The sequence below is a fragment of the Trachemys scripta genome, chromosome 2, assembly GCF_013100865.1.
Source record: "Trachemys scripta elegans isolate TJP31775 chromosome 2, CAS_Tse_1.0, whole genome shotgun sequence".
Lineage (NCBI taxonomy): Eukaryota > Metazoa > Chordata > Testudines > Emydidae > Trachemys > Trachemys scripta.
Window position 1 is genome coordinate 37442245 of NC_048299.1, and position 24346 is coordinate 37466590.

Below are 24346 nucleotides of genomic sequence, written 5' to 3' on the forward strand. Positions count from 1 at the left end.
TCTCAAGGATTTATCATCCTCCCCCTCACAGTGTAATCCTATTTTTGAGATCTAGGATGACCTAGACGTTTTTCACTTTAATGAAAAACTGGCATTTTTGAAAATTTATGTAGTCCCAGAAGCGTATGTGATGCTGTCCAACAGGTAAGCTGTGCCAAATGAATAACAGGGTCCTTGCCCTGAAGAGCTTTCACTCTAGAGACACAAGAGGGAAGAGTGCAATACATTAAACACACAAGACAGACACAGTGGTGCATGGTGAGATGCTTCACAGAACACATGGGGTTTCAGAAGTGTTTTTTTTTTTTTTTAAAGAGAGGACGGGGATATTATTTTCTAAGCATAAGGAGTGACAAGAAAGGAAAGAGTCTACAGATATCCTCCATCAATAATGGCTTACAGAAATAGGTAAAAATAATGGAGAAAACAGAAATGTACATTATAATACATCTACATGTTTTCATTGTATCTAACGAGAGAATAACTATGATCTTCTAAAGAAGCACAATTTGACTTGGATGTAAATTTTCCAAGGTCAAATACTATTCCTTAATGGGCAAGTCCGAGCTCTTCACTAGAAATTCAAACTTTCTGCCATTTCTTGCCAGTTGTCATACCTTTGTAAAGACTAAATGCCATCATATTTTATGACCCATTTAAATCCAAGTATATCTATTTTATTTTTTTAAATGTGAGAAATGTCTAATCTTTGAAAAGACTCGAGCTTAAGAGATATAGAGAGCCATGGGAAGGAAAAGTATGAAGGAAGTACTTAATAAAGATATACTCAGATTATACTAGCTCAGAGGGGGTGATAGAGTAACAAATTAATATCACATCACCTCAGTGTCAGTTGTTATTGTTCTGTGGTTTTATTTACCTGAATTTTGACAGTGGTTTTAGTGACATAGTTTAAAATTCACACAACATAACCCATTCATGACTTTTCCCTTTTTCTAACCTTTCCACAAAAGAAAAATAGCTCAGTTACAGGTAGAAAAGGCTTAGAAGCCCTATGATTTTCCTTATAATGGCTGAGGACTACAGAACAGAAGACATGAGGCCTACCTCCTTAACAAAGGATTGGGTGGCAGTCCAAGAAGCATGGATGGGGAGCACAAGGAGAAGAAAACGGAGTTTGTTCTTACAGAGATTCATTCATATCATAATACTGTGTGTGTGGAGCGGGGGGGGCGGGGGGGAGTTCGCAGCAGGAAGAAACAGGATTTTCCCCCACCTCCTGCAAAAATGTCTGTGGACCTGCCTCGAAACTCTGTTGTTCCCGTGGGATCTGTGTGGTTCTTGGGGGATGAGTAAGAAGCCAGAGCCATGGGTCTTATCCTGCATCCACTAATGTCAACTGGAGTGTTGCCATGGACTTCAATTGACTTTGGATCAGATTTAATCTTCACAGTGGCCCTCTGCCTCCACAGCTGCAGTGCTATCCACCCCTCTGCATCCTGGCAGAATGGCTCCATCAGAGTTGTCTTGCATTCATTCATTGCATAGATGGGAATTCCCCTGAGAAGGGGGTAATACAGAAAAAATAATTCCGCTCCAGGCTGAATTTCTTTTTCTATGGGATCAGTGGAGAATGGCTTATGTTCTCTATGGCATCCCCTTCCTTCCCCCCCCCCCCCCACACACCTAATGCACCCAGCTCCCTCCTCTCTCCATGCTATGTGGATCGCTGGATGAATGGTGGGACCTCAGCAGGGTGTGAGGCAAAGCAGGGTGGTACCACAGACATGTCTGAGTCCCCCTTTTGTGCAGGAGGTGGGGATCCATGCATGGAGGTTCCCCTCCACATGTAATTCTGGGGGATACAATCTCCCCATACCCTGTCCTACAAGAAGGGCCTGAGATGCCAAGACTGGATCCAAATATGAATGTCCCCCAAAATTTGAGAGGTGTTTAGATCTAGGACTCTGGTTCTGGCTCATCTCGGCTCCACTAATTTAAGGGATTGGGAATGTTAATGCTTCCACTGCTCCCCTTGTGTTCTTCCCTCTGTCCATGAGAAAAGCAAGATGGAAGATCAGGTAACACAGAATTATATATGTATGGGTTTGGGTGAATGTTGGATCCTAAGCTACATATAGGAAAGTGACAAAAAGAACAAAAAGTGAGGCAGTGGGAAGAGTGGTCCATTAAGGAAGTCACAAGGAAAAAGTGGGCTCCAGGCCTCATTGATTCAGATGTTCCTCAGTAATCAAACCAAAACTCACTAGCATGCATTAATAGTGGCTGTGGGCATAATCCTGCCATATGTTGAAAACTCTTATCTAACCAAGTATTTAAATACATACATAACATTAAGAACGTGAATAATACTACTGAGACCAATGTGCCTATTCATATGCTTAAAGTTACACACATGCTTAAATGTTTTGCTGGATCAGGCCTGGAATATTCAGTACTTTGCAGAATGAAGGCCTATTCAGGGGATATATGACCAGTTCTGAATCCTCATTACACTGAGAATTTAAACTTCCAGCTTGTCTCCCTTATCTGTTTCTTTCTCCTAGTAAGTTACACCTACATCTAGCAGCTAATAACCATAAAGTAGAAAGCTGAGAAAGTTTGGCCACCTTGCTTTGCAGATACAAAATGCAGTTTTATGGCAATTCAATTATGCAACTGTTTTTATGTTTGTAACAGAATGTTTCTACTGGATAGATGTGCATATTGTAAGGGGGAGAGTACTTAATTCAGAGTTTGACCACAAGTTTTTAATCTGATACCAGACCTTGGAATATTAGTGAGGAAAGCATTTCCACTTTATTCCCAAACAAGGCACTGGAAAAGAGCTTTTGATTGTTACCAAAACAGTTAAATGAAAGCTCCATGATTAGTTAGTTCCAATATTTTTGAATCACAGACAGATTCATAACAGATTTTTAAGGCCAGAAGGGACCAATATGGGGCTGACCTTCCACTTAACACAGACCTTGGAATTTCACCTGGTAATTCCTGCATCCATCCCAATAACTTGTGGCTGAACTAAAACAAACCCTTTAGAAAGAGAGCCAATTTTGGTTTAAAGACTGTGGGTGATGGAGAATTTACCTCATCCCTTGTTTTTAGTAGTGAGTTATCTTCGCTATTAAAAAAGTCTAATTCTCAGTTTGAACATTGCCGATGTCAACTTTCAGCCATCAAATCTTGTAATACCTTTATTTGCTAAAATAATGAGCCCTCTAGTATCAGGTATATTCTCCCTCTGTAAGTAATTATAGATCATCATCAACTCCCCTTTTAACCTTCCCTTTGATAAGCTAAATAGGGTGAGCTCCTTGTATCTCTCACTGTTAGGACTGTTTTCCAGACCATGAATCATTCTTGTAGCTCTTCTCTTAACTCTATCCAGTTTTTCAGCATCCTTTTTAAAGTACTTATAGTATTTGAGTAGTCAATGGAGCTTTGCCAGTTTACACCAGCTGAGGAGCTGGCCTTTGTGTATTTTTTTCTGAAATATTTTTACTACGGATTTTTGAAATGCTGCTGTTGTTCTATACTATACATTTATAACCCCATAACAATTATTTATACTTGCTGCAATAAAACCTGTCAAGAATTGTTTCCCTGTTTTATTCTCTTAGTTCAGATGAATTGGGCCAATATGCTGTTAAATGAGTTAGGTATTTGTATAAACTAAACCTAAATGCTTTCCTTTTTACAGTGATGTGCAGAATGGGGTAAGGGTAAAATATTTTTTATTGTTAAATGCTAGTAAAATCTCGATTCGGCTTGTTTCAATCAAATTAAGCAACAATAGGAATGAAACCTCAAGGGGAAATCACACAGACGAGCCAATTAAAAACAACCCAACTAACAAAAGATAGTTTTATATTGTAACCCTTTGGTCACAGCCAAAGATCTTGATGTTCAGATATCCACTCAATGTATTTTAGTAGCAAAAGAGATTATGCAGTACAAAGCTTTACTTGTACAGAAGCTGCATCCATGCTGTAAAAAGTTACCATTTCAGGAGCTTACTCCAGCTAACACTTCCCTCGGTCACGCCATACTGGGGGCAGTGAAGTGTGGATAATTGTTCATTATCATTTATTAGCAGTCTAGACTTGATGAAACTAAATGATAGGGCATGACTTTTTATACAGTAATTTCAGAAAACTCTAATGTCTTTTCAGTACCTGCAGAGAACCCACTGTTGCACCATTCATATGGTTCCAAAATACCAGTTTGCATTTGGGTCCAGTGAGCGAAATGACTGGAGTGGCAATGTCAGCAGTATGACCAAATTCTCCATTTGAACTGTCTGCATACAGATACCAGCCTTCTTTAGTAACCCTGTTCAGAGAAGCAGATTTTATTAAAACAATACATATATTCATAGTAAAATTCTAGATTTGCAAATGGTAATAGTGCTTTGCAATCATCTGAGAATCCACAAGCTCTTTAATTAATATATCACCAAATCTTACAACCCCCCTGGGAAGACAGGTGTTATTCCCATTTCACAGGGGAGTTTAAACTGAGATTTGGTTCCTAAAGTTAGGATCCTAAATAATCTGATTTTCATGATTGATATACATGACTGAGCAATGAGCACCCAGCAGCTTCCATTGACTTCAGCTGAGGCTGCTGAGTGCGCAGCAATTTTGCATCACTTATTTAGGAGACTAAAGAAGGGTTTAGGATCCAACTTGAGGATCCATTTTTAAAAATCCTATAGGTCTTAACTGTGCCTGGCTGGCAACTGATTATCAGTTGGCAAAAGCAAATGGGACAAAAGTCCAGTTTTGCCAAAAAAAAGTGGGGCATGCCCCCTAGGGGCACATGTGTACAGCAACGCCAGGCACCCGGCCTCAGGCTGTCAGCCCCAGCACTGGGCAGTGGGGCTCGGGTGAGAGGCCACACCAGGTGGCTCGGACGAGCCCTGCACGGTGTCCCATTTTCACTTTGGGAAATATGGTCACCCTAGAAATAAGGGAGTGGCTTGGGAAGTTGGTGTCTTGCAGAGATACTTCTGTAAAATAACAGCTGAGCCAGAAATAGAAGCCTAACATTCAGGCTCTCAGCTCTAACCATTAGACCCCAGTTCCTAAAGGATCTTGTCACTTGCACTGAGTTAGAACTAAGAATTTGGTGCATTGTTTTGTTGATGAGTTCCAGCAGCTCTAGGGGAATGAATAGATATTACAAATTCTAAACATTTTTCAATAATCCAGTTGAGATTCCTTGAAGCCTTGGACTTGAACTGATTCTTTAAAGAACATTTGAAAATAATGAATACAAATCTGTTCATTAGTGCTTTAGTCACAGACTTCCTCTCTCTTGTTCTGGGAGGGGGGGGGAATGATACTTATGTAACTGGAGTCACTTTGAGAGAAGGTATGCAAGTTTGTCACTAGAAAACTGTAATAATACTTTAGACAGCACCTTTCATTAGATGATATCGAAGTGTTATAACAAATATTAATTAAGCCCCAGAATGCCTCTAAGGTAGATGAGGGATATACATATGATTGCATATCATTGGCAGGGAAAATGATCTGTCTCTGGGGTAGAACATCTGGGGTTGCTGAGCAGTGCATGCTATAAGAGGTTAGAAACATAGAAGTTGCCTTATTAGATCACACCAATGATCACTGTAGCCAGTATCCTGCCTCCATTTATAGATTTTAAGGTGAGGTCCATTCTGAAAATCTGGTCTGACCTCCTGTAATAGCACAGGCCATAGAACTCACTCAGTAATTCCTTCAACAGGCCCATATCTTGTGCTTGAACGAGAGCATATGTTTTAGAAACTCATCCAAATCCCAATTTTAAAAACATCAAGTGATGGAAAATCTACCACATCCCACACGGTGTTCATTTTTTTTTTACTGTTAAAAGTTTTGCTGAACAGTATGGTCTAAAGTCCCAGTAATGGACAATTATGTAATGAATTGCCCAGGACTTAAGTTTTTTCTAACCCCTGCAATCAATGGCTAACTTATGTCTTGAGACATAAGAGTTTCTACCCCTCCTACAGTTTCAGCCTATTTGTAGTGTAGAAGAAGTAGTGTAGAAGTGGGAAGTGAAGGCAAATACTAGATTACTGTGAAGCTGTGGAGAACATTTTGGTAGGAAGGCACCACCTTTAGCAGCACAATACCCTTATACACCAACTATAACAGTTCCATGGTTCAGAACTGATTGAATAGTAACCTTTTTCCCCCTGTTATCAGCGGCAATACTTTTCTAAAGTTACTAGATGGTCCTTGAAGGTCTCCCATACAATCTCTGATCTAGCCATACCTTGTTTAGCTGGTGAGGTTGCTGTGATTATTGTATGAGATGGTATTGCTACAGCAGCATGTGTAAAAACCTCTGTAAATAAAGAGGTGAATAATTCCCAGGATGTCTTCTTGAGTTAGGGGGAAAAAAAGAAGCAGTAAAAGGTCCCATAAAATGAAGGATTTATTCAGGCAATGGTATGTCATTTTGCAGATAATCTCATATGTTAATTGGAGTACATGAGATATGTATGATTCATAAAGGAAAAATGAAGAACTATATAAAAACACAGCAGCATGTTGGCTGGGTCTATCCAGGCACGTAGGCACAGGTGAAATCAAATACTTGCATGAGAGAAATAGTAATGATCAGAGTGAACATGTCCACCGTCACCCATAAAACATTGCTAACCAGTCCTCTTCTTTAAATATTCCTTTCTTATAACAGAAGGAAAGTGCATGGCAGTTTATGGGTAGACTGTGATGAAGCAGCACAGCACAGTTTAAAGAGAGCCTTTTGGCTCAGCAAGCCTTGCCCCATTATACCTGCAGCCAATCTGGGAGTAAGCACCAGCCAAGGGAAACTGTGAAGGAGCCTCCAGCACCTAAGGTAACAAGAGACATTGTGGGGCTCACCATCAGCAGCTGACGGCTGCTCCACATGAAGAAGTCTGGGACTGCGGCAAGACACTGCCCAAGACCCAAGAGGGAACCCTATGGGAAGCAGGCCGCCCAGGAAAATGGACTAGAGAGGCCATGCCCCAAACTGAACAGACTGGTAGGAAGTGGCCCAGGGAAGTGGATTCTGACTCCCTGCTGGGACAGGCACCTTCCCCCTTCTTCTCCTCCCCACTCCCCTGTTCAGGGGTTGATGTACACAGGGACCCTGGGCTGGGACCTGGTAGAGGAAGGAACCGTGTCCCCTTATTCCATTTGTAAAAGGTGGCTTGGAGGCCAGACAGCCTAGTAGTTAGAGTTGCTGGCTCTCTGCCCCCTGCTTGGTTGAGGCGCCACAACCAAGCAGGGGGCTGAAAGCCAGCAGCTCTAACCACTAGGCTGCCTGGCCCTCCAAGCCACCTGTTAAAAATGCCTTCGCCAATAAAACTTTGTGTAAGCCACATATCAGTGAAGCTTTTCATAAAACAAAAGCAGAACACAGTATCTTAAAAAGGAGGGACTGGTGTAAATCATATTGCTCCATTGACTTCAAGGAGCTTGAAATCAATGGAGATTTACACTGGCTGATGGTCTGACTCTAGTAATTGTAATGCTACTATTCCCAGATGATGATGTAGATGCTTGCAGGGCAGCTATTTTGGTCATAAATCAGACCAAAGTTTACCCAAGTTTTATGTGAATTAAGGTAAACCAGACCACAAACTTACGAGCAGACTTGGCATTTTTAACAGTTTTTCCCAATAAAGCTGCACACAGGGAAAATGGTAATGCTCTGGAACCTGCATAGTTGCAGATAGCCTCCTGGTTCAAGTGGGTCTAATTGCTGTTCCCTTGGCTAGTCTTATTGTGCAAGGCCATTACCTCAGTGACATTCAATCATTCTGAAGTAATTTGGAATTCCTGGTTTTGATTTGGATTTCTCAATCAGAATCTTTCTTGGAGGGTCATAAAAGATGTGTGGATAATTTTAAATAGCCTTCTTCACATCAGGAATACCCTGTTCTGAACCATACCTCAAAAACATTTGAGAAGTAGAAATTTGGCTGCTTATTGGAATACACTGCTTCCATGGCCCAGAAATAGTGCTGATGTGTCTAAAATCATCCCCAGTGGTTTGAACGATACCTAAAAGACAGGAATTCATTGGTGCAATTCTTGAAAAGTTTGGCTTTCACCAGAAAGGCTTTTCTATTGCCTGCAGGTCACACAGAATGAAGCAGCAACTTTCCTCACAAAACTGAGAAGCTAGGGGTAGATGCTGTGCTCACCTTGAGGTTTTTTTACACTGGTTGCTGTAGCAATTGCATGAAGCTTGTAGGAGTGCATGTTGCAGGACAGAAGAGTTAGGAAGAGGCACCAGGAAATCAGTTTTTGTGCCCATGGCTTGAATGCTAGCTGCAGTTGCAGTACCTTTATAAAAAGTTCTCTCAATCAAGAGCCAGTTTAGTTTTAGGAACATTGCATACTTTCATGTTATTACCTAGCACACAATACATGAAACGGCTGCCTTTAAAGTGAAAGATTCTTTGAGCTGGCCCTGCTGTTTTTTAACCCCCTCAGATGAATAGGTACTGGCTATATTAAAAAGCTTCTCCTCGATAGGTGAACAGATAGTAAGTGTGAAAAATCAGGACAGGGGTTGGGGGGTGATAGGCACCTATATAAGACAAAGACCTGAATATTGGTACTGTCCCTATAAAATGGGGACATCTGGTGACCCTGCTCCTCAAGCCTCATCCTATTAGGCTTTTTCACTCAGATATTACCAATTCACTGTCTAGGAGATCTGCTATTGCACATTGGGTCAGCTGGCAATCTTACTTTTGGTGTGTCAGTTCTCAGTCATGCAATTTATTGACATCTCCCTTAACTCATCACTTTTCATTTCTAACATGCATCTGAAAATGCTATGTTTTTGCATAGGACCACTCTCAAACCCACACTTGCTAATGACACCTCATAAAATCAGTGGGGCCAATCATCCAGCAGAGCACTGTTTGACATTAATAAAGGTGGCAGAATTGGGTGTTCAATATAGTGCTACATGAGTGCTAAAATTCACTACAATGCACATAGACTTCTTCAGTGGTTGGGGGCCTAGTGGCCACTAGATCCCTGGCTTATTTGGAAAATTATCCATTGGAAAGCTTGTCTCAATGTTGGCAGCTACAGCAGGCATCATTATATTGTTGACATTTACCCTTTGAAAGCAATTAATTTTACTGTGCTAGTGTAAGTGTTCCCTATACACAGGAATTCCTGTAACACTTCAGTAACACTAATTAATTTCAAACGACAAAATTGCCAACATTTTAATGGAGTTCGCTGGATGCACAGACCTCAGCATGAGCAGCTGGACTCCACTTCTGAAGTCTGAGTTTGTTGCAAACACTGGCTTCCCAACACCCTTTTATATACAGGAGGTCAGCAAAATATGGGAATGCCTAAAAAAAACTCTAGTAGGCATCCTCCTCAAAACCTTCAGGTCAGCCGCAGGATTCTGGTATGTTTTGAAGACTGGAGAGAGGAAGGAAGGAAGGAAGGAAGGGGGAGAGAGAGAGAGAAAGAGAAAGAGAAAGAGAAAGAGAGAGAGAGAGAGAGAGAGAGAGAGAGAGAGAGTGTGTGTGTGTGTGTGTGTGTGTGTGTGTGTGTGTGTGTAAATTGTTTTGCAGGCAATCCCTAACCCAGTGTTGCCAATTCAGGTTGTAAAACTTTAATCCTTTTCTTCACAACAGATATTGTCTTGAGCTGAAGTGTTTGGAAGTAGCTCCAAAACAGAAAAAACCTTCCCAACTCCTGAGGGATATTTGGAATCAAGTTTTGGCTCAATATAATGATGGTGTCTGGGCTCAAAATTCAAATCAAAATCTGACCTTTACCAGCCATTGGAAATGCTCTCAGATGGAGTTTTAGTTCAGCCTTATCCCTACTTTGGAACTACCACAAATTCACAGAGAATCTCTAAAATAAATTGGTGCTCAGATGCATTAGTGGTTTACAAACATACACATTAATACTTCACCTTTGGTGGTCTCAGTAAGTAGGAACCCTTCCTTTGCAAGCTCATTGACCAAATGTCTAAGAGGGAGTTAAACCCCTCCTCTTTCTTCTCATTACAATGATGCTTATGAGAGATGATTCATGTTGTGTCATTTCTTCCATGTACTTTGTCACCAGAGTGCACTATCAGTATTTTAATGCCTCATATATTCCATGAAAGATGGTTGTAAACTGTGCTACATTGACCTTTCCATCATTCTACAGTTTGATCCTCCGTTGATCATCATTATTCTTTGTTTACAGTGAGAGTAGCCTGCTCTGAAGAGGCTGGTCAAAATTCTGACTATTTAAACTTTTTAAGTCTATGATATATGTCATTACAAGGTTTATAACCTTCCACACGTTATTCTGACCTTCTGCATTTCTGACAAAAACTGTAACAAAAATACAAAATGTCAGGAAACTGCTATTGTGGCAATGCTTGTAGGGAGGTAGGAAGTGGTATAATTTTACTTACATTTTTTAGTATGTAAACTTCAGAGCCAGTTTCTGGCACTGCACAATTCAGCTATACAGAGATGGCATTGCATGCTGCAAAAGCAGTGCAGACATGCACCCATACTAACATTCCTTTGCCAGCTTAAAAGGATAAGAGACAGAGTATAGTGACTTCAAAAAAGGCAACTCAGTTTAAATAAAGTTATAGTTTAGACTTAAAAATACATAAATATGGGCAAACAACCCAGAAATGGATCCAGAACAGGGAAATCTTGTGCAGCTAGCTAGCTGCTTTTTCAAGCTCAAGTCTATCTGTAAATAATCACAAAAAGAGTTCTATACACCGGGTGGGAAACAGTTTTTCCATCCTACAAGTTTTTTTTAAAGATTTCAAAAAATGTCCCCATTCCACACTGGGTCAAAACCAAGACCTTTCAAAATTTTCTGGAGAGACTTGCCCCAGAGATTAGGGCATTCATATAGGATATGAAATGAGGCACAAGCTGGGTCTTCTAATATCAAATGGGAGTGCTCTAATCACGTGGCCAGTAGCCATTCTAGTCCCTATTGCTCTCAAAATTCCATCCTGGACCTGAAAAACTTTTACTGAAACTGATATATTCCACAGAGAGATTTGGTTCCATCCAATTGGCATTTTCCCATGAAAAAACATTTTGTTGAAAAATTCCCAAGCAGATCTAATTTGGAAGAGCTTTCTAACCAAGAAGAAAAGGGGCATTTATGGCACAGGACCTATACAAGAATAAATTAATCACCCATATTCTGGCCAACATCGGCTCTACGCATAGTCAATCCATGCACATTATTACTTCTAAAAGGTCAAAAGCGAATATTGGGAGCGTAGTTTGTGGACAGTTGCCATCGTTGTGTGGGGAGGCATATGTCCCTGAAATACAGGCACTGTCCAACAACTCATCTCTTTGGCTCATATCATGGAGGGATGGCTTGTCAGTGCTATTTAGGAGGCAAGAATCAGGTTTGGAGAACTTCCACCCCGTGTTTGTTCTTCTCAGGTGTCCTAGCGTGTATCTGTGCACACTGGGCACCCATCACTTAGATGTAAAATAGTAATCTCCTGATTTTAAGTGTATCCTGATCTAGATTAACATAGAGAGAGAACAGACTCTTTAAGGCCCTTTTATGACAAGTGGGCCTAAAACTGTATCCAAATTGTGAGCTCAACCATAAAAAAAATGTAAATTTTCAAGAGATATTAATAATCTATAAGTAGCAAATATTGATGGGGAAAGGTACAAAAGGGAGATATTATAACTTAATTTGTTTAAACAAAAAGGCCAAGTTAATATGATTCAAGGGCTATGTTGAAATTATGGCATGGAGTCAGAAGTTATTGAGCCAAAATTGGTATGTTGGAGATTAGGCCTAACTAGTGGACAAACTAATAAGGGGATGGGCTGTTCCACCCATCACTCTCTTTCCGGGTCTTTAAAAGAAAGATTTTGTGGGGAAAGCACAAAAGAACAACAAGAAGAGACAGAAAGAACAGACGGCATCTACTGGAGTGAGCTTTATCAGCATGGCCGCCACCCCCACCATTTCCCGGGACCCTGGGCCTTCGTCATCCTGATCCTGGGAGCTGTCCTGACCAGAATGGGCCAGAGAGAGAAGGATGCAGGTGACATTTCCACCCCTACCAGCTCCAGCTGAATCTCAAACACTACCTGGGATGACAGTTATTACTATCTTTAATACCATCTGAGAGACTGTCAAACAAGGAGGCTTGTCCTTCTACGATTGGACTTTAACAAGAGCAGCAGCAGCCCATCTCAACCAATTTCTTTTTTCCCCAAAAAGCACAGTTATTACCATCATTAATACCATCTAAAAGACTGTCAAACAACAGGGAGGTTGTTTGCTAAAGGGAAAGGGAACAAGGGATGTTGTTAAAATGAACACCTTATTTCATACTTCACATTTGAAATGATTTAACTATTTTAATGGTGTGCTTGTCATGGTGCTAAGTAAACTTAGGTCTCTTTATACCAAGCTCTGGACTGTGTTTAATGCTGAACAGTGACTGGGTCATGTTAACACCTTTAGTCCATATATTCCATCTAAATTAATGCAATAGCCCCCAATCTATTTAGTCACTTGCACAAAGCCCCACTGACTTCAAAAAGACTTCTATGTGGATGAAGGCGTCCACTTGTGTGGAATTTACTGCAGGAACAGGGCCTAAATATACAGGATTAAAGCAAATCATGTTCAGTAGAATGTATAATTTTCAATTATGTTAAAAGGGATTATCAACTCCAGATAATCTCATCCTTCTACTACATGTCTGGATTGCTTTTCTATACTCCTGACTCATACTTATCTTTTGCTCAAATTAACAGTGGCCACTGAGTCAGAGGAAGAGGATTTTCCACCTCCCCCACTCAAAAAACTCATTACTTTTCAATTATTAAAATATTTCCAGCAGCTGGTAACTCAAATCTACATTTTTTGATTAACCACTGAAAAGCACTGCTGAAAGATTATAATACTGCAAGCTTTCCTCTGTTGATATCTTAGACTCTTTGTTTTCTATTTGAAAACTTCTCAGTTAATTAAAAAAGGAATTGAAAGTAAACTGTGGTCAGGAATGTGGATCTTCACTTTGGAGAGTACGTGCTAAAATGTAATTTAAACAGCAGTAATTACCCAAAAGAGTAAATAATCCCAACATGGTTTTGGAAAAACGTTCCTGCCCCATCACCTCCCTCAAATGTTTAACATTCATGCATAATAAACTCGAAACTTAAAAAGCAATATCATTTTCAGGCCATCGCTAAGTAGAGATAAATTTGCTGAAAGGTAGATATCCAAAAGGATGCAATAAAGTTATACCTATTAAAGGCATTCAAAAGTATAACTTGGGGGCCCAATCAGCCTGCAATTGTACTGACAGAAATTTTATAGTTACTGCTTCAGGGAGGTGATAAAACTGGCTCGTTTCACATTTTATTTTGAGATTTGGTTTGTTTACCTTGTATTTGGTTTAAATTTAATAGTTCCTTTATTTCCCTTTTCTCCCATAAACATATTTGAAAATTGGATTAGGTCCAGGGATAGTAGGCCACATAGCTAGGGATAACATTTTCAAATGTGAGTGTTTAAATTTTGGCACCTAAATTCATATTTAGATACCTAAACAAATGGAGTGAGTGTCAAAGGCGAATGTAGACATTAGTGAGAGTGGAGGTGCTCAGCACCTATGAACAGCAGACCACTCACCCCTTCCAGAGTCCCAACTCAAAACTGAAGAAATAAAAACTCATTCATCTTTCCCAGGCTCGATCCTCAGCAGGTTCCTCACAGAGTTCTTCCTTACTCTCCGTTACATAGTGCTACCACCTCCCAGGGCTTTCTCTCAGGAGGCCCAGCTCCACTAAAGTTGCTGAACCTCAAGGCCTCTTCCCTGAGTCTCTCTTCTCCTAGACCTGCTTTAGGAGCGTCATCTCCTTCTCCTTAGCTGCCCTCTCCCCCCAAGGGCAGTCCCAGGGCACAAGTGCCATCCTGCAAGCCCCAATGTGATTCCTTTCCCAGAAAGTGGAAACTCCCAACTACTTCTCCCCTGGGTCCCATCTCCCTATTGTCTGCAGTCATTTCTTTGTAGGGACCACTCAGTCTGAGTCGCCACTGCTAGGTCTAATTCTTAATTACCTGTCTTCTTTCCAGGTGCCATAGAATAGGTTAAATGAGCTCTCTGGATCTCTTTAACCCTGTCACTGCCAGTGTGGTGTTTATATACTCCATCACATGTAGATAACTAGCCAGTTCTTTACATTATTTTTATTCCTCTGCCTAATACTGATACTAACCCAAATCTTCTGACATTCAGTAAATTCAGTTAAATATTATGAATATTATTAAATAAGTTAGTGCTCATCCACATTTGCTAGTTTTGGCAGGAAGATGATTTTGGAAAAAATTGGTATTTCTGACCCAATTCAAACCTGAAAGTACAGGCTACAAAGCTTTGTAAAAGTTCAGGAAAGATATGAAAGGCAATCAGACATTTGGATACTTATCCTAAAATGAACCATACCATTTGATGTTCACTCTTCACAAACCAGGCACTGGAGAGGATTGATCCTGAGGTTGTGCCTATGGAGGGTTTCTCCAAAAGTTTGTCTTTGGAAAGTAGCTGTTTGGCTGTGAATGAAGTTTCTGAATGTCTATCTAATGTCTCAGAAGTAAATCTGGAATTAGATCAAGCGAAGGGAGAGGAGAACAAGGAGATTTTGGATGAGCCTAGGCAGTCTTGTGAGCTGATGGCTTTATCTAGTCAGCAGTTTGGGAAGGCAAGGAGAGTGGAAGATGAGTGTCCCTATACTATTACAACAGAAAAACTTCAAAAACAGACTCCAACGAGAGACTGCTGAGCTGGAATTGATATGCAAACTAGACACAATCGACAAAGGATTGAATAAGGACTGGGAATGGCTGAGCCATTACAAACATTGAATCTATCTCCCCTTGTAAGTATTCTCACACTTCTTATCAAACTGTCTGTATTGGGCTATCTTGATTATCACTTCAAAAGTTTTTTTTCTCTTACTTAATTGGCCTCTCAGAGTTGGTAAGACAACTCCCACCTGTTTATGCTCTCTGTATTTGTGTATATATATCTCCTCAATATTTATTCCACTCTGTATGCATCCAAAGAAGTGGGCTGTAGCCCACGAAAGCTTATGCTCTAATAAATTTGTTAGTCTCTAAGGTGCCACAAGTACTCCTGTTCTTTTTGCGGATACAGACTAAAACGGCTGCTACTCTGAAACTCTTCACTAGAATTTACGTAAGACCCTTCATTTCCTTCCTCCTTCTCTGCTGCAATTAACAATTTTTTTCTCAATGCCAAACAATCTGGCCAGAATACAATGTATAGTTTGCTCCAATGGTACATTATTTTCTACCTTTTAAAGCCAAGCTCTGCTCAGCTTCCTCATATGAGTAGTCCCAATGCAAGGTGAGGCAATAGATTAACATAAGGAAAGTCCTCAATCAAATTCAACAATAAACAAATGTAACAAAAATATGTGTGTGACAGGTTGGATCACAGAAACCCCCTTGGGAGCTGCCACCTAATGTGCCAAGACTACTTCTATCTCTATTTTCCCTGCCAGCTCAGGACTCCAGCACCCTGTCTTGCTGAGCCAGACACTCCCGTCTACTCCAACACAGACCCAGGGTCTGAATCACTTGCCCCAAAGCTGCAAGTTTACCCGAAAACAGCTCACAGAAGTGTGCTTGTCTTTAGCACTCAGATGCACAACTCCCAATGGGGTCTAAACCCAGAAAAATCCATTTTACCCTGCATAAGGGTTATGCAGGGCAAACTCATAAATTGTTCACCCTCTATAACACTGATAGAGAGATATGCACAGTTGTTTGCTCCCCCAGGTATTAGTACATACTCTGAGTAAATTACTAAATAAAAAGTGATTTTATTAAATACAGACAGTAAGATTTAAATGGTTCCAAGTAGTAACAGACAGAACAAGTAAGTCACCAAGCAAAATAAAATAAAATGTGCAAATCTATGTCTAATCAAACTGAATACAGATAATCTCACCCTCAGAGATGCTTCAGTAAGTTTTTTCTCAGACTGGACACCTTCCAGGCCTGGGCACAATTTTTTCCCCTGGTACAGCTCTTGTTGCAGCTCAGGTGATAGCTAGGGGATTCTTCATGATGGCTCCTCTCCCCCTCTGTTCTCTTCCACCCCTTTATATATCTTTTGCATAAGGCGGGAACCCTTTGTCCCTCTGGGTTTCCACCCCCCTCACTGGAAAAGCACCAGGTTAAAGGTGGATTTCAGTTCAGGTGATATGATCACATGTCACTGCAAGACTTCATTACCCACTTACCAGCACACACATATACAGGAAGACTAACAGGTAAAACACAGCCATTTGCAGACAATGGTCCTAGTTAATGGGAGTCATCAAGATTCGAAACCATCATTAATGGCCCACACTTTACATAATTACAATAGGCCCTCAGAATTATATTTCATATTTCTAGTTTTAGATACAAGAGTGGTACATTTATACAAATAGGATGATCACACTCAGTAGATTATAAGCTTTGTAATGATACCTTACAAGAGACCTTTTGCATGAAGCACATCCCAGTTACATTATATTCACTTATTTTTATAAAACCATATAGACTGTACGTCACAATGTGTATGAAACCTATGAGTCTATTAAAAAGATACCAAACTCTAGATACTTGGATCAAATAAGAAAAAAATCAGATGCCCCCAAAATTACTTGATTCATACAGATAAACATTCGGTGTGAAGGATTTTTTGGTCGTTTGTGGTATATCAGTTATGAGTGTTTTGTTCAAATTTGTCTTTAATAACATATTGTTTCTGGAAGACATAGAAAAAACACCAATGTCCATTTCACTTAAGTGAAATGAATTTATGTGATTGCTATGTACACTTTTATGTTCTTTTTCCATATATATTTATGTTGGCCTTGGCACACAGAAAATAACCAGAGAATGAAAGGCTGATTCTGACAAGTCACAATGATAATGCAACAAAGATAAGACCCACACTTCATTATCCAAGACAGCCCTTTTGTTGTAAATATTGTGTGATTCACCTGATATTCAAACTTAAATTTTTGGTTCTTCTTCTCATAGGATGGGGGAAAGGAGAGAAACCATATCCACAAGATTTTAGAGTACAGGAGATTTATTTTTAGAACTCCTTGAAAATTAAGTTTACTGATCAGTCCACCTTATGTCCTAATAATAGTATCAGGCATTGGACAGAAAGTGTTACAATACATGAATCATTAACTATCAAAGTATATAAAACTACTAAACCAGTAATAGGACTTTTCTGTGCTTTCTGCATGTGAATGCTTATAACTTAGAGCTGAACTATGATAATTCATTATATGTTAGTGGCAAAACACTTATTTTCAGTGGACTTCTCAAAAATTAACTATTTGGGGTGAGTATAGAGAGAAAAAGATTAGATTTCAGGGACACAACTATGCTTCTCCTTTGGAGTGCACCAGTGTGCTAATGGAGAAAACACAGATGGGTCCTGTACCATCTAACAGGATTAGAAATCACAGTGTCTGGCTGATATAGCTCCCTAATCATAGGGCAGCAACCTACTGTAATATTTTGTGTTCAATATGGCAACCACCTAGGGACTGTGCTCAAGTGGCTGCCTTCATTGAAAGTTCTCAGTATAAAACCAAACAAGAATGAAGCCTTCTTATTTTACTGCTTACTCTGGATGGGCAGGGTAAATTGCCTGAAATATGAAGGAGCTACCCAGGGTTATTTATCTTTAGGAACAAATTACATGACAACTGATGCTATCTGTAACACCCTTTTTGCGCTAACATTATAGTGTTGGAGACTATGAATAGCAAAGAACAAACGCTTCTGCCCATATCATTTTAACTCATTTTTGTCCTCTCCAACTTCTGATTATAGTATTGGGCAGTCTCCAGACAGGAGCATAAACTGCTCAGTCTGCTCTACATACTTCAAGTCTAACATTAACTGTGCCTATCAGGAGGCACTCAAGGACTTCTTCCGATCTAACTTACACCAATGTAACCCAAATGGGGTTGCTCATGATTTACACCAGAGTAAATGAAATCAGAAAGAGGCCCTGGGTGCACAGAGCCTGTGATACACTGGTATGGCAGATAATCTCCTCCTTAGAGAACTACAGCATCACCTCCATCTACGTTCTATTTGCCCGGAGAGTACAAATCCTGGAATAACATTGTGACAGAGAATGATGTGAAGCCTATGGGACTTAATTTTCTATCTTTCTTTTCATTGTGAATAGAGGTCATGAGTGATGTATATGTTTTTAAATAAATAATACCTTTGAGAACAGATCTATGGAGTGTAAAAGCATTACATAAAACTCATTCTTTTTCTCCACTTAGGTATAAATGTAAGATTATCTATAGCATTCTCAGGTATCATTTATGCATTCTCTGTCTCAAAGACTCTTTTGAATACACTGACATTAATTTCACACTACCTCAAAGCAATGCCTGTTTAATATATATATATATATATATTCAGTACATTCTAACACACACAAAGAAGTCCAGCATAAATATACTACAGTGGAAAGTGTCTAACCACTAAACTGCAAACACAAATATGTAGCGTGAACACTCCCCACAATACATTATATTGCATTTAAATTTAGTGTTTGTTTAATCTGTGAGTTATAAGAACATAAAAGTGAGGAGGGCTTTAAACTAGGTTCGACGGGGACAGGTGAGCAAAGCCCACAGGTAAGTGGGGAACATGGAGACTGGGGAGATGGGTCGGAAACGAGAGGGAGTGTGGGCTATTTTGGCAGAGAGAAAGGAGAGTCAGGACAAAACTGGGAGGAAAGATCAAACCAGTATCTTAGATGCCTATATACAAATGCGAGAAGTATGGGGAATAAGCAGGAAGAACTGGAAGTGCTAATAAATAAATACAACTATGACATTGTTGGCATCACTGAAACTTGGTGGGATAATACACATGATTGGAATGTTGGTGTGGATGGGTACAGCTTGCTCAGGAAGGATAGACGGGGAAAAAGGGAGGAGGTGTTGCCTTATATATTAAAAATGTACACACTTGGACTGAGGTAGAGATGGACATAGGAGACGGAAGTGTTGAGAGTCTCTGGGTTAGGCTTAAAGGGGCAAAAAACAAGGGAGATGTCATGCTAGGAGTCTACTACAGGCCACCTAACCAGGTGGAAAAGGTGGATGAGGCTTTTTTCAAGCAACTAACAAAATCATCCAAAGCCCAAGATTTGGTGGTGATGGGGGACTTCAACTATCCGGATATATGTTGGGAAAATAACACAGCGGGGCACAGACTATCCAACGAATTCTTGGACTGCATTGGAGACAACTTTTTATTTCAGAAGGTTGAAAAAGCTACTGGGGGGAAGCTGTTCTAGACTTGATTTTAACAAATAGGGAGGAACTCATTGAGAATGTGAAAGTAGAAGGCAGCCTGGGTGAAAGTGATCATGAAATCATAGAGTTTGCAATTCTAAGGAAGGGTAGAAGGGAGAACAGCAAAATAGAGACAATGGATTTCAGGAAGGCAGATTTTGGGAAGCTCAGAGAGCTGATGGGTAAGGTCCCATGGGAATCAAGACTGAGGGGAAAAACAACTGAGGAGAGTTGGCAGTTTTTCAAAGGGACGCTATTAAGGGCCCAAAAGCAAGCTATTCCGCTGGTTAGGAAAGATAGAAAATGTGGCAAAAGACCACCTTGGCTTAACCACGAGATCTTGCACGATCTAAAAAATAAAAAGGAGTCATATAAAAAATGGAAACTAGGACAGATTACAAAGGATGAATATAGGCAAACAACACAGGAATGTAGGGGCAAGATTAGAAAGGCAAAGGCACAAAATGAGCTCAAACTAGCTACGGGAATAAAAGGAAACAAGAAGACTTTTTATCAATACATTAGAAGCAAGAGGAAGACCAAAGACAGGGTAGGCCCACTGCTTAGTGAAGAGGGAGAAACAGGAACAGGAAACTTGGAAATGGCAGAGATGCTTAATGACTTCTTTGTTTCGGTCTTCACCGAGAAGTCTGAAGGAATGCCTAACATAGTGAATGCTAATGGGAAGGGGGTAGGTTTAGCGGATAAAATAAAAAAAGAACAAGTTAAAAATCACTTAGAAAAGTTAGATGCCTGCAAGTCACCCGGGCCTGATGAAATGCATCCTAGAATACTCAAGGAGCTAATAGAGGAGGTATCTGAGCCTCTAGCTATTATCTTTGGAAAATCATGGGAGACGAGAGAGATTCCAGAAGACTGGAAAAGGGCAAATATAGTGCCCATCTATAAAAAGGGAAATAAAAACAACCCAGGTAACTACAGACCAGTTAGTTTAACTTCTGTGCCAGGGAAGATAATGGAGCAAGTAATTAAGGAAATCATCTGCAAACACTTGGAAGGTGGTAAGGTGATAGGGAACAGCCAGAATGGATTTGTGATGAACAAATCATGTCAAACCAATCTGATAGCTTTCTTTGATAGGATAACGAGCCTTGTGGATAAGGGTGAAGCGGTGGATGTGGTATACCTAGACTTTAGTAAGGCATTTGATACGGTCTCGCATGATATTCTTATCGATAAACTAGGCAAATACAAATTAGATGGGGCTACTATAAGGTGGGTGCATAACTGGCTGGATAACCGTACTCAGAGAGTTGTTATTAATGGTTCCCAATCCTGCTGGAAAGGCGTAACGAGTGGGGTTCCGCAGGGGTCTGTTTTGGGACCGGCTCTGTTCAATATCTTCATCAACGACTTAGATATTGGCATAGAAAGTACGCTTATTAAGTTTGCGGATGATACCAAACTGGGAGGGATTGCAACTACTTTGGAGGACAGGGTCATAATTCAAAATGATCTGGACAAATTGGAGAAATGGGCTGAGGTAAACAGGATGAAGTTAAACAAAGACAAATGCAAAGTGCTCCACTTAGGAAGGAAAAATCAATTTCACACATACAGAATGGGAAAAGACTGTCTAGGAAGGAGTACGGCAGAAAGGGATCTAGGGGTTATAGTGGACCACAAGCTAAATATGAGTCAACAGTGTGATGCTGTTGCAAAAAAAGCAAACATGATTCTGGGATGCATTAACAGGTGTGTTGTGAGCAAGACACGAGAAGTCATTCTTCCGCTCTACTCTGCTCTGGTTAGGCCTCAGCTGGAGTATTGTGTCCAGTTCTGGGCGCCGCATTTTAAAAAAGATGTGGAGAAATTGGAAAGGGTCCAAAGAAGAGCAACAAGAATGATTAAAGGTCTTGAGAACATGACCTATGAAGGAAGGCTGAAAGAACTGGATTTGTTTAGTTTGGAAAAGAGAAGACTGAGAGGGGACATGATAGCAGTTTTCAGGTATCTAATAGGGTGTCATAAGGAGGAGGGATAGAACTTGTTCACCTTAGCCTCTAAGGATAGAACCAGAAACAATGGGTTTAAACTGCAGCAAGGGAGGTCTAGGTTGGACATTAGGAAAAAGTTCCTAACTGTCAGGGTGGTTAAACACTGGAACAAATTGCCTAGGGAGGTTGTGGAATCTCCGTCTCTGGAGATATTTAAGAGTAGGTTAGATAAATGTCTATCAGGGAATGGTCTAGACAGTATTTGGTCCTGCCATGCGGGCAGGGGACTGGACTCGATGACCTCTCGAGGTCCCTTCCAGTCCTATAATCTATGAATCTATGAATCTATGAAAAACAGCCATATTGGGTCAGACCAAGGTCCACCTAGTATCCTGTCTTCCAACAGTGGCCAATGCCAGGTGCCCCAGAGAGAATGAACAGAACAGGTAATCATCAAGTGATCCATCCCGTCACCCATTCCCAACTTCTGGCAAACAGAGGCTAGGGCCACCATCCCTGCCCATCCTGGCTAATAGCCATTGATGGACCTATCCTCCATTAATTTATCTAGCTCTTTTTTGAACCCTGTCATGGTTTTGGCCTTCACAACATCCTCTGGCAAGGCGTCCACAGGTTGACTGTGTGTTGTGTGAAAAAATAATTCCTTTTGTTTGTTTTGAACCTGTTGCCTATTAATTTTATTTGGTAGCCCTTTGTTCTTGTGTTATGAGAAGGAACAAATAACACTTCCTTATTTACTTTCTCCACACCAGTCATGATTTTATAGACCTCTATCATATCCCCCCTTAGTCGTGTCTTTTCCAAGCTGAAAAGTCCCAGTCTTATTAATCTCTTCTCATACGGCAGCCATTCCATACCCCTAATCATTTTTGTTGCCCTTTTCTGAACCTTTTACAATTCCAATATATCTTTTTTGAGATGGGGTGACCTCATCTGCACACAGTATTCAAGATGTGGGCATACCATGGATTTATATAGAAGCAATATGATATTTATTTTCTGTCTTATTATCTATCCCTTTCTTATTGATTCCCAACATTCTGTTCGCTTTTTTGACTGCCGCTGAACATTGAGTGGATGTTTTCAGAGAACTATCCACAATGACTCGAAGATCTCTTTCTTGGGTGGTAACAGCTAATTTAGATCCCATCATTTTATATGTATAGTTGGGATTATGTTTTCCAATGTGCATTACTTTGCATTTATCAACGTTGAATTTCATCTGCCATTTTCTTGCCTAGTCACCCAGTTTTGAGAGATCCTTCTGTAGCTCTTTGCAGTTTGCCCGGGACTTAACTATTTTGCCACCTCACTGTTTTACCCCTTTTTCCAGATCATTTATTAATATGCTAAATAGGAATGGGCCCAGTACAGTCCCCTGTGAGACATCATTATTTACCTCTCTCCATTCTGAAAACTGACCATTTATTCCTACCCTTTGTTTCCTATATTTTAACCAGTTACAAATCCATGAAAGAAACTTTCCTCTTATCCTATGAGTGCTTACTTTGCTTAAGAGCCTTTGGTGAGGGACCTTGTCAAAGGCTTTCTGAAAAACCAAATACACTACATCCACTGGATCCCCTTTGCCCACATGCTTGTTGACCCCCTCAAAGAATTCTAGAAGATTGGTGAGGCATGATTTCCCTTTACAAAAACCATATTGACTATTCCCCCACAAATTATGTTCACCTATGTGTCTGACAATTTTGTTCTTTACTATAGTTTCAACCAGTTTGCCCGGTACTGAAGTCAGGCTTACCAGCCTGTAATTGCCAGGATCACCTCTGGAGCCCTTTTTAAAAATTGGCATCCCATTAGCTATCCTCCAGTCATTTGGTTATATATCTACTATCACTTTTCTTTAGGTATCTATTTTTTCTTTTGGTTAAGACAGTTATTTTGTTTTAAATTGATGTGCATTTTTAAAAAATATTTCATCAGTCAGATATTGCATTTATATTTAAGCCAGAGGCAACATGCACTCAACATTTTCTGATACAGTATGAGGAAAAGACACAGATTGTCTAGCCCAGTGGTTCTCAAGCTGTGGGTCAGTACCCCAAAGTGGGTTGTGACCCCATTTTAATGGGGTCACCAGGGCTAGTTCAGATTTGCTAGGACCCGGGGCCGAAGCCTGAGCCCCAGCCCTTGGGTTTCGGTTTGGCCTTGGGCTTCCTCCCCACCCCCCCTCCCCTCAGGGCAGCAGGGCTTGGGCAGACTTAAGCTTCGGTTCCCCTCCTGGGGTCGTGTAGTCATTTTTGTTGTCAGAAGAGGGTTATGATGCAATGACATTTGAGAACCCCTGATTCTAGCAGAATGATTTCAGAGAATTAAATAAACAATTTAATTAAAAATTTGATGGCTAAAAATACATTGAAAATTATGACTGCTAAGATCAGTCAATTTAAAGGGAGAACTGTCAACTTGAAAATTGCTTTTCTGTTTGAAAAAATTAACTACTATCATTAAAAGTAACACTTGAGATATATTTTGAAGATACAGATTTCTTTCTTTCTTTCCTTCCATTTTATTTGCTTTGTGCATTTGACAGAACTTTCTACATGGTAAATTTCTCTGTAGCCCAGTGAAATTTTCCTTCAGTCATTTTTTCCCTTGCAGAAAACATCAAGAAAGAAGCGAAGAACCCCTTTAAAATATTTTGAGGGAATTAAAAAAATTCAGGGTACACTATTTAAAATGTGCTTTATAGCAGGAACTAGAATTTTATAAATGAGTTAAAAATTAAGCTGGCATAAAGTCTTATATCTGGAGACACATTTGACTTCTTAAATGGGCACCAAGAGTATCTAAGGTCTTGATTCTGACAGACTTACATACATGCTTAACTTTATACACTGTGAGTAGTCTCATTGAGGTAAACAGGACTACTCAAAACAACGAGGAGTCCAGTGGCACCTTAAAGACTAACAGATTTATTTGGGAGAATTCC

General features: G+C 40.2%; 1 protein-coding gene across 1 annotated transcript in view; it reads right to left on the reverse strand.

The window, feature by feature from the left end:
- Positions 1–24346, reverse strand: part of MALRD1 (MAM and LDL receptor class A domain containing 1) — a 371329-nt gene that overhangs the window by 248590 nt on the left and 98393 nt on the right. Inside the window, exon 13 of the mRNA XM_034760318.1 lies at positions 4158–4314. Within this exon, the coding sequence (XP_034616209.1) occupies positions 4158–4314 (157 nt within the window). The remainder of the gene's footprint in view (positions 1–4157; positions 4315–24346) is intronic.